General features: G+C 35.1%; 2 protein-coding genes across 3 annotated transcripts; one reads left to right on the top strand and one right to left on the bottom strand.

Moving 5' to 3' along the window:
* Nucleotides 1-1,157: 1,157 nt before the first annotated feature.
* On the top strand, nucleotides 1,158-7,195 carry LOC146140438 (haloacid dehalogenase-like hydrolase domain-containing protein 2). 2 transcript variants are annotated; one of them, XM_083391357.1, is made up of 4 exons: nucleotides 1,158-1,600; nucleotides 1,764-1,901; nucleotides 2,620-2,807; nucleotides 7,173-7,195. In XM_083391357.1, exons 1-4 carry the CDS (start codon nucleotides 1,158-1,160, stop codon nucleotides 7,193-7,195), a joined length of 792 nt encoding a protein of 263 aa, XP_083247483.1. The 2 variants fall into 2 exon arrangements, with proteins under 2 accessions (XP_083247483.1, XP_083247482.1); XM_083391356.1 differs by lacking the exon at nucleotides 7,173-7,195 and having other exon boundaries at nucleotides 2,620-3,203.
* Nucleotides 2,663-10,754, bottom strand: LOC146140439 (uncharacterized). Its single transcript, XM_083391355.1, has 8 exons — nucleotides 10,128-10,754; nucleotides 9,542-9,743; nucleotides 7,387-7,494; nucleotides 6,693-6,771; nucleotides 5,564-5,729; nucleotides 4,429-4,630; nucleotides 3,881-4,023; nucleotides 2,663-3,709 (listed from the first exon to the last, which is right to left on the bottom strand). Exons 1-8 carry the CDS (start codon nucleotides 10,604-10,606, stop codon nucleotides 3,583-3,585), a joined length of 1,506 nt encoding a protein of 501 aa, XP_083247481.1. The 5' UTR covers nucleotides 10,607-10,754; the 3' UTR covers nucleotides 2,663-3,582.

Here is a 10,754-nt window from a genome sequence, read left to right on the forward strand (position 1 = left end):
TAAATCCAAGCACAATCTTTAAATATTACAGATTGATCTTATCGAAATAATACAGATCGATCTTATTTGTTGGACATGCTGCATTCTGGAGGTATTTGTTGAAAGTGCAGTGTATATTTTGTGAATATAACGTCCCATGTTGGTAAAAAAACATGTGGCACAAGCGTCAGGGTGACACCCATATTGCTTACAGGGTGTCAACAAATCAGTGACAGGGTGTCAGTAAATCGATACAGGGTGTCACTAAATCGGTGACAGGGTGACACAAAATTGTTGACAGTGTATATTTCTACAGGGAGACGTGACCACCGTACTATCTTAACTCCACTATATCTAAACGAAACAAACTGTCATTGCATTTCAAAGTGCACACTGTCAGGTCGCTTATAGATTTATTGTACTTTCACATAATTTCGCTTTCAAAAATATAGCTTACAGCGTAGTAAAAACATGTGTTGCCAGGTAAGGATTGCATCGTTGACTGATTTTTAGAAATTCGGATACGACTAACGTTGCAGTAAAAGCGAATGCGTTGAGGATTAAAACTGGCCAGTTAACGAGCAGGATGCAGGGAAAGGAAATATACCAGAACGACCTAACCAGGCATTTAGCACACGCACAACGAACACAGTAAATAACCAATATAGACGTGGGACCTCTACAACAGACCCTAACACAGTAAATAACAAATACAGATGCTGGGTCCTCTACAACAGACATAAATGATTTGGTGTCACTGACGTGTCAATAAAAAGTCACGACCCATCTAAATTACCAACAATTATAACTCATGTCTACCTGGCCTATTACATAAAAACTTTGAATAATTTCCGCCTTATCTGGACACAAGTTTGTATCAACGTACGGCCGCAAAAGTTAAAACTAACGGCCGCAGGTTGTGCACCCTTTTCATAAATCATAATCTGTTTGTTAATGTTTACTGAACGAAAAAAAAAATTATATGTTGTTGAATAAACTCTAATAATAGTTTTGATATTATTCGCATCACTGAACAGTGATTCTGTTTCCAAACAGGGGGTTTTTGTACAATTTTTGCTTGGTAAGCAGAGATAGATCCGCTATTAAAAATAAGTTTTATCAGTAAAATGTAATAATTTTTACACTCTTTATTCAGAAATCATTGAAAAGACGTTGAAATGAGTAAAGTTTTTCAACACGTTAAAGCCGTTTTAATTGATTTAAGTGGCACATTGCACATAGACAAGCAAGCAATTCATGGTGCACAAACGGCGTTACAAAGATTAAGGGAAAGTGGGTTAAAAGTAAAATTTGTGACGAACACAACAAAAGAAGATCTTTCTTCTCTTTATAGACGTTTGAAATCTTTGGATTTTGAAATTGAAATCAACGAAATATTCACCTCTTTAGTTGCCGCAAGGAATCTCATACAAAGAAAAAATGTTCGGCCTTATTTAATGCTAACTGAAAATGCTAAAAAAGATTTTCATGGTATATGCACTGATGATCCAAGTGGAGTAGTGGTTGGCTTATCACCTGAACATTTTAATTATGAAAACATGAATGTAGCCATGAATCTTGTACTCAATGGGTGTAGTCTGATTGCAATTAATAAAGCAAGGTTAGTTTATTCAAATGAACCAGCAAAACAATATTATTAAACAGCTATTGCATTAGTAACAAATTAATGTTGGAAACCAACAATTTCAAAAACATTAGTACCAATTAATGAGTCTTTGCAAGTGTAGTTTCTTTAAACAATCATATGTATATATTTGTTACAGATATTTCAAGCGGCCTCTTGATTTAGCACTTGGTACTGGGGCTTTTGTTGCTGCACTTGAATATGCAACCGATAGAAGAGCAATAGTAGTTGGAAAGCCTGAAAAAGAGTTTTTTCTTGAAGCTATTAAGGAGTGGGGGTAAGTATTACGGTTTATATAACTTATTAATTGGTCTATACTTTGTTTATACATTTTAAATGTTTTGTGTTGCTTAAATGTTATGTCATATAAATATTTTCACTAGTTATGACTACAAATGTTCAAAGTAAAATACCTACTCCTCTAGAACAGTGTGTTTAAAAGGTAGAATACCGAATCCAGAATACTAAAATTTAGTATATTTTTATTTACTTATTAAACTTTAAGATGGTAATTAACAAAACGTATTGTTTAGTGAAAAAATAAATAAATTAATCACAAACAAATAAATTTTTTTCGATCTATAAAAAAATGAGTGCCATACAACACAATGAAATTCTGTCTTTTTTATATAACATTGTTGTGTTTTAATTTTACTTTTTTACTGTCATGCTTCAAAGAATACAAAATTAATACTAGCAATAATGTGTATTTTGTCCAACGCAGTACTGTTTATCATTTCTGCATCTCGCATTACACATTAGCTGCTGGTCCGATAACATTTTTCTGACTCTTAATAATGATTAGGTAAAGATTGTAGGCAAGTAATTGGTAAAGTAATTTGTTAAATAACTTAAAAGTAATTGTAGAAGTCACAATACTTAATATAAACAATATAATTAGATTTGAAAACTGCAGGATTCAAGTTTTTATATTCCAATTTGAACATTTAGAGTTATGACTCTGAATGATTTATTAATTTTGTGCCATATTTCAGGTTTAATCCTGCTGAGTGTGTTATGATTGGGGATGATGCAAGGGATGATGTTGGCGGTGCCATAAACACTGGAATGCTTGGTATTTTGGTTAAAACTGGAAAATACCGTAGTGGGGATGAACACCTAGTAGGCCTCAACTCAGACTTTGTGGCTACTGACTTTGTGGAAGCAGTAAATCTGATTTTGACTGGAAAATAACATACAAACTTATATTAAAGCATCATTGATAAATTATCTGAATAATACAGTTATAAACACAGTGTAACACAAGTTTAAACATTACCAATTTGTAGTATATACATACAAGTTCAATCGATTTAAAAAACATTTTAACATGTGTGGCATGCTGTGCACAGTGCATCTGTTTTGGAATAATATTAGACTAACAACTAATAATACCAAAACGTTTTTCCTTAATCTCCGAAATAATGAGCTTAGGTGATTGTTTGTTAAACGTTAGGACACAAATATTAAAATTACACTCCAAAATTTGTTGTTCAAATTAAAAAAAAAACTAAATACAGATTTCATTGTGTTTTATCGTCGCTCAGCATACGGAACATGTGTTGTAATGCAGGCGTTGTTTAAATGTTATGTACCAAGGCAATTGTCAGGAAGTATACTACTTGAGTTAAACAAATATGTTTGGATAAACCAGAGCCATTACCCAGAAGATCGCATTGGTACTCGTTGGATGCATGGGACATGTGTGCTGCCGATCAATTATTATTAAATTGTAGTAGGATTTTGCCAATAGTTTATTTTTAACACGGGTTTTCTACTAAAATATTCAACCCTTTTCTTATTTGATAATAGGAATGGTGTCAGTTGATTCGTGATCAGGCAACAGTACAGTAGTTTGAAAATATTGCTGTAATACAACGTCCGATAACCCTATTAAATCGTTTGACTACGTCAATCAAACAAGCAGCGAAGGGAATGCTTCGAGACTAAGTTGTACTTCAAGTCACGCGAAGTTTGTGCGCTTCTTTGACAAGCCGAAGGATTTTGTCATCATACTTCATAAATTTCATCTTGTCATCGATCCTTGCAAGTTGCACGTTTTTCGACCAAGTAGAGGAACCTGACCTAAAATCAGGTGGAAAGTTTTAATGAACAATACAAAATAAGAAGGGCGTAATTTTTCTCCTGTTGTATTGGAAAATAAATTCGCTGTTTTGTTGCTACCTTTTGCGCGCTGGCCCAGGCTGGCTATACTGTACAAACGTAGTACACAAAGTAGGTTAGCAGTTGATTTACCGCAAAAATACCGCGCCTCGTCTGCAAATTTCCATCTCCGTAGAAGATAGAATGTCATTGTCATCACGCCACAGCCAATCACAAGTCTCGTAAGTTGCATTCCAGAAATTTGCGACGTCTTGAAAGGTAAAACCTCTCAATTTCTGAAAAATATTGAAATCAATACAAACTCTGAAGGCCGAGCACGTTCTTTTCATCAGTTTTTATACTAACCTTCGAGTATAATTGTTTTTCTACTAAACGTCCTATTATAATTTAAGTTTCCAGGTTAATAAATGCTTTCACAAGTTTGACGTGTTACGTGATACTGTAATGCCATGATGTGTGGAAATATGTATTTTTTATTGTACCTATCAATAGGCCTACACATTTTTTGGGGGGTTTGTTAAATACTTTTGGATACACTGAGGCTGCCCTATTAAAATAGCCTTGCTTTTTTTGCTAAGCAAGCTGTGATTTGTAACAAATGTTTTAAAAAAACCTATCTTGATGTTTGAGAGCCATTTTTTTAATTAAGCTATATACCTGAAAGTAAACATATTTCTTACGTATTTTTTCTTCAGAATTGAAATTACGTCGATCGTAAGATTCCCGTCGTTAGTTGGTGACGCAAAATATATGTCACCCAATTTGCAGCTGTCGCCATTTTTACTAGCGATGGCTTGAGCGATATCTTCTGGAGTTAACTTGAGTATGACATTACACATTTCTAGCCTTCCTTTAGAGCCCCAGGGCTGTTCGGCCAAGCATCTTGAAAATATAGTTTTGCATTTTTACGTGTTAAACATTTCACCCTGTTCTATCTGTCTGCAACAGGGATTTTTATAGTCGAGGGCCAAAGCTAAATTTAGAAAGGTTTCGGCTGGCCTTAATACATTTTGCTAACACATTTTTAGGTAAAACGTGCAGTTTAGGCCTTCTATGTTTTAACAACTGTCAAGTACACCTAATTGTTTTTTTTTGCAATTGAAAATGGGTCTATTGCATTTAAGAAGGGAGTGAATCTTGGGTTTGTTAATTTTAAAATTTGGGTCGTCATCCATAATCACAAAGAAAAGCTGTAATAAAAGTATTTGAGGAAATTTCCATTGTTGAAACCAACTTTCTTTACTCAACTGTATCTACTGAGGCTTTAGCTGGAAAGATTCCCTCAAAACACAAGCATGTAGGCTATATATCGTTCGAATGCGCGAAAAAGGCGTTTACGTATAGGCTATAATAAAAATATTCATACAAAATATGGGGAACGGCCTAGTGCTCAGAGCGGATCGGATGATATTTATTGGATCCGGCCCGCAAGCTGTAAGCTGCCGAGCCCTGTTGCACAAGGATGCTTTTACTGTTGACATATTATGACAAAGTTGGAAAGGCCACTATAGTTACGCATTATTTAAAATTAGACTGCGTTATAGTCACTTTTTATTGTTTTCTGCGATTTAGGCCTTCATTGACAAAACATATCATCCTAAGATCAGTACATTGTATACGGCCAGGGAAGAGTCTCCATTTTTTATCTTTTCGTGGGGCTCCAGAAATTTCTTCAAACAAAAGGAGCCTAAGTATGTTTCTATTTTAGTGGTCCAACTAACTATTTGTTTTATATATTTGTATAAAATATTAAGATGTTTAACATCTGTAAAAGGGAATATTTTTAGATTTAAAACGCATAACTTTTTGTACCACCTCCTCATCCAATCTTTCTTGTCGAACCTCCAATGAACACTTAAGTATGGTCTCCCCCCGATAACTGTCCGGACAAATTCTTCAACCATATTGCGGATATGATTTGGCGTTGTTGTGAAACGAATCACCTCGCTGTAGAGCTGGAGGTCGTTAATCTTTTTTGGGTCTGCGTACAACAAGACAAAAAGCCTACCCTTTGTATTCCTGTAAACATTTTACGGGTCAATTTAATTGTTCGATTCGCTAAAATAGTTACATTTTATTTTACAAACTTATCGTAGCCTACTCATTTAAATGCTTAATTTTTTGTCAATTGTTGAAGACCGAAGAAAATTAATATACTAGTTTACATTTTCAAGCAAACATACTGTAAAAACATTAATCTAACTTTTGGCTGTTGGCATATAGCTCAGTAATTTACGCATTGCTTGTCAGAGGCCCAGAAAGAAATATGTTGCCCAATAAAACAGCATTGCAAAAAGTATTTCAAACTTAGAGGAGTCTCTTCGGCTAAAAAATACTATAAGATCGAGTAAAATGTGTAGGCCTACAGCACACAAAGGAATACATATGAATTACAGGAATACATATTAATTACATAGTTCATTTTACATGACACCGTTCTGTAAAACTTGTATTTGCACTACCTATACGAAAACAATGTGTTGTTGTGGCTGGTGCACGTCGCAGTGAAGTTAAAACTTTGGACTTGACCCTGCCTTAGCGTGCGCAGAGCTCACAATAAACATTATTTTCCAGTAAACATGTAGGGCATTCAGCAATTTATAAGGGTAATATGTTGTATGAACAAATGAACGAACAAACAAAAATGAAAGAGTTTGCCAATTAGCTTTGCAAGTTGTGCTTTGTAGAACGGCTTTTAAGGTTGGCCGTACCGTACTTCACTTGTTATTTTATGTTCTTCTACACATATATATGTGCTCGCATAGGCTACGTCTACCCTCGCATTGGTTTATTGGTTATTGCCGCCAATCCATCAAATATAATAGTCGCAGTCATGACTATTCACAGGTAGCAAATTCGGCGGATATCACAAAATAAGACCAATGTACACTGTTACTTATAAGTAATAACCGAAACATTGGTAGCTATCTGTACTTACCAATACTTTTAGGAAATTTAGAATTCGGAGTTTTTGATCCTATTTTCAAGTTGGAGAATTCGTACGGATGAATCGCGCATCTTTCCTTCAAAAATAATGACACTAATGTTATTGTGCTGAAATTTTAGGGCTACCACAGTCTAATTTTTCCCCAAAACAGGACAAAACTTTGCCCTAAAATTACAGTGAAATTTTTTTAGCATATAATGATTTCATCACCTCTTTTAGAACAATCTCAGGCATATCCTGACATAAAAAAAAATTAATGAAAATAATTACACAAGAAGATGCTATTTTTGATTTAATAGGCTTTATGCCGAAATGTCACACATTAGCATATATTTGTTAAAATGATAAACAACAAAACGCAAAATGCATAGTGTCCTCGGACGAGCATTCGTTTATCTTACTGCAGCCCTATGATATACTATCACTTATGGCTCGCGTTAATGCAAGATGCCATTGAACGTAAAAATATTTTGTCTTGCAGTGTTCAACTTTGCTCATGAAAATTAGAATCTATTAATCTCAAAATTACATTATTGGTTTCCGTACGTCTAAAACTGATCTGTCATCCAAATATCCTTCTGAAAAAATGGAATGTGGTGTGAGTAGCAGCTACTTCAAACGACACACTTTAACTTTAGATGTATACTAGTGTAAAAACTATTTTAGACCACAAAGCAAAAGTATTTCTCACCTCACTGTTGTAGAGTTCGTGTATATTTTCGGGACCGAACTCTACGAAGTTGTGTTTGGGGTTTAAAGATAGGTGACGTGGGTATTCGATTACATCGGGTATGTTGTTCTGTAAAAATATTTACTGCATTGTAGGTCTTAATCAAAAGTTTCAAAGATTTGCCGGAATTGCAGATAGAGACTCATCCACTGCACTTCTAACAATCTAACTACTTGTTATCGATTAATATATATATATATATATATATATATATATTATATTTGGTTGCTGGATCGCCGACTGCATTTGACTCCAATATTTTACCAAACTGTGGGTGAAATATAAAGCCATGTCTCATATTAATTAAATTCGCACTAACAAGAATGATGTCTTAAGTTTTGTTCACTTACCAAAAGTTCATTGAAAAAATAATTTAGTCATCAAAGCTTCTCTGTTATACTTAAGCATATTATTTGGATCGACGCGAAAAAAGGTTGGAAACACGGGCCTACTGTTACGATCACTTATACTACTCGGAAATCGATAAGACCGCAAAATAAATGCAAAAAGGTCTAATCGGTGACAGTAGGGGTCGGCAAGCCCTTCATCCGGCCCGCCGCCTCTTTGAGGCATTTTACACAAATCAATCAATTTCACATACATTTTAACTACTTAAGTTTAAAAAAAGGGACAAACGAAAACTTATTCACAAATATTTTTTAAATATATATTTGTATATTTTCGGCAATGTAATGAAAACTTGCAAGAATTTTAAAAGAATTGAAAGAAATGCCGCTACACCAAAAATAAATCGTGTGCCCCTCGTTTAAAAACGTTACACACACTAAGCTAGATTAACTTGAAATGTTATGGCGTTCCCTCAAAGTAGTTTTATTACACTTTGACAACGTGTAAACTCGAATTTCAAACCAAACAAACGCTTTTTTATGCGCTTTGCGTCAACACTTTAGTACCTCCTTATATATAATTATACACGTTTTTAAGTTCAAAAAAGGCTCGAGGCCCGCCTGATTTACATTTGTTCTAACATTTTAATAACACAATTCTTAGTATACACTTTGTGCGGCCCGCAGGGACCTTTCTGAGTTTGGTTTTGGCCCGCGACTGGAAAAAGGTTGCCGACCCCTGGGTTATGAGCTTCAGATTTTTTGTCCTATGTTACAGGATAATGGGTTTGATGGTATCATTTTTCAATATTACGGGCATCTTCAGCGACTATCATTTAGCTGTAGTGCTATACCAACGACAACGTAAAGGGGTACCGCAAAAATTTTACAGTTCAGATAAAACAGCAAAATTCGACCAACACAAGTGCGATTTGTGTTTCACATTTTTTATGTAGGCTATACAAACTGGCGATATACCTTATACACACTCCATATCACGTTGTTTAATGCTTGCGTTTTAACATTTAACCTATAATATTTTAAAATTGACTTCTTATTAGCCTTTTTTTGTAGGCCTATGCAAGCATGAAAATACTACTTCTTAACTCTTTTCTTAATGCAATTTTTTCGTTTTTTTATAATCCCAATTTCATACTGAAAATTATGTTGTTGCCGAAACGTTTGAAAAAAAAAATATATATATATATTTTACGCAATGTTCGGAATTTATGTTTGTATTGATATTACAAATAAACTTGTTATTGTCATTACAAAACAAATTATAACTTTTTGTTATTTTTACCCACATATGGACTGGTCCCTTCCTGCGCTTTGAGTCCAAAAACAAGGCAAATGTTGAACTGAAGAACATTCAGATCAAGAAGTGGCACAACTTTTTAGCAACAAACTATTTTATTTTTATTTAGCTCAAGCGAGCGAAATCAAAGTCTGATTGGAAATTGCTTTACATACAGCCCTTACAGTTTGACCACGTGCAGCTTGCACCTTTGGCGCAATCAGTTTTAACACACGTTAGTAAAAATGTTTGTCCTTGTTAGTATCAGGAAAAAATATTCGAAGGTGCCTCATAATGCTATCAGTGCCAGGCCCGACAGCGCACGCAAGGCGGCCTGATAAACAAATTATTCTTTACAATAGCATAAACTTTGGTGTCTTGCCAAATTCTATCGAACTATTTTGTCTCCTACAGTATAACCTTTTTAACGAACATTTATTTTCCGAAGCTAGTACATTTTTCCATAAGTTACCTTGTTTGGAAATATTTCCATTTCTGTGTCGCGCTCAATGTTCCTGTACTGTGTTCTCGTCATTTCTTTCACGCGGAAGACGGCGTCCAACTTACCATTACAGCTTTGGCGAAATTTTTGTTGCGTCACAACGGGAATAAGGTGTTGCAAATAGTTTAAGTCGATTCTGTGTTGTGAAGACACCGAGTCTCCTTCAGATTGACTGTTGAAAAAAATAATACTAACTTGATGAATGCCGTTTACCAAACTTGTCGAAAAATGTTTCTAAATGTGATGCTACGCCTAATTTATTTTTTGATAGTTGAATTCCCTCCAAATAAAAAGGTATAAAATTTCATGATTGTATAAAAATGCCAACTGCTTCTACCCGGTATAGTATGAAACGAAGCTAGATTGTTGCATTCTCTGATAAAGGCATCACCAATTCTAGGAGCGTTAGGTTCTAAAATGTTTTAAATTAGAGGAAAACAAACAGACCCTAAACAATAAACAGTTATTTAACTTCACAGCTAATATCTAACTGCATTGTAAAAACGTTTTCGGGCGTACGTTATCCCGTGTGTAGACACTAATTCGGTCGCCTTACTCGTGCACTCTGTGCTTGAAGAACTTCGGAATGACGATTGTCCGATTTAGTCGAATTGCGATCAAGATAGACTTCCGAAGTCCAACCAGCTGGTTGTTGGGTCCGTTGATTAGAATGGGCAGTAAAAATCTGTCTCTGTTCAAATTTATCATAGGTTTTATTCCGGTTTTAAAGCTCGAAACAGATATCGGACACGCCTTTTGTTTTTTAGCCCATACTGTGAAATTTCGCCGTCGAGATTTTGGCACCGCCGCCGACTTGTTGATGGTTGAAACAACGCCAGGTTGACGATTCGACTGTTCGCTCGTTATGCCAGAAACCAAGATTTCTACTCGCCTTTCACTGCGTCTCGTGTTCCTTTTCATGAAAACGACGTACAGTCCCAGAAAAAGTGCGGCTACCTTTGCTAGGTTTTGTAATCTTTTTCCAGAAAAAAATCTTCGGAATAATTTCGAGGAAGCTGCCTTTTTAAAGCTCATCTTCTGCGGATTATAGGTCGACTATGGAAGACTCTGTTACAGCAACTTTGAATCTTCTCTCAATCTGTCTTCGTTGCATATAGCGATAGACTATTTGAGAACATATGGCACGTGTGATAATATATACCACACCGTTTAAGCTATAGTC

Source organism: Ascidiella aspersa, chromosome 6 (genome assembly GCF_963924565.1).
Source record: "Ascidiella aspersa chromosome 6, kaAscAspe10.2, whole genome shotgun sequence".
Lineage (NCBI taxonomy): Eukaryota > Metazoa > Chordata > Ascidiacea > Phlebobranchia > Ascidiidae > Ascidiella > Ascidiella aspersa.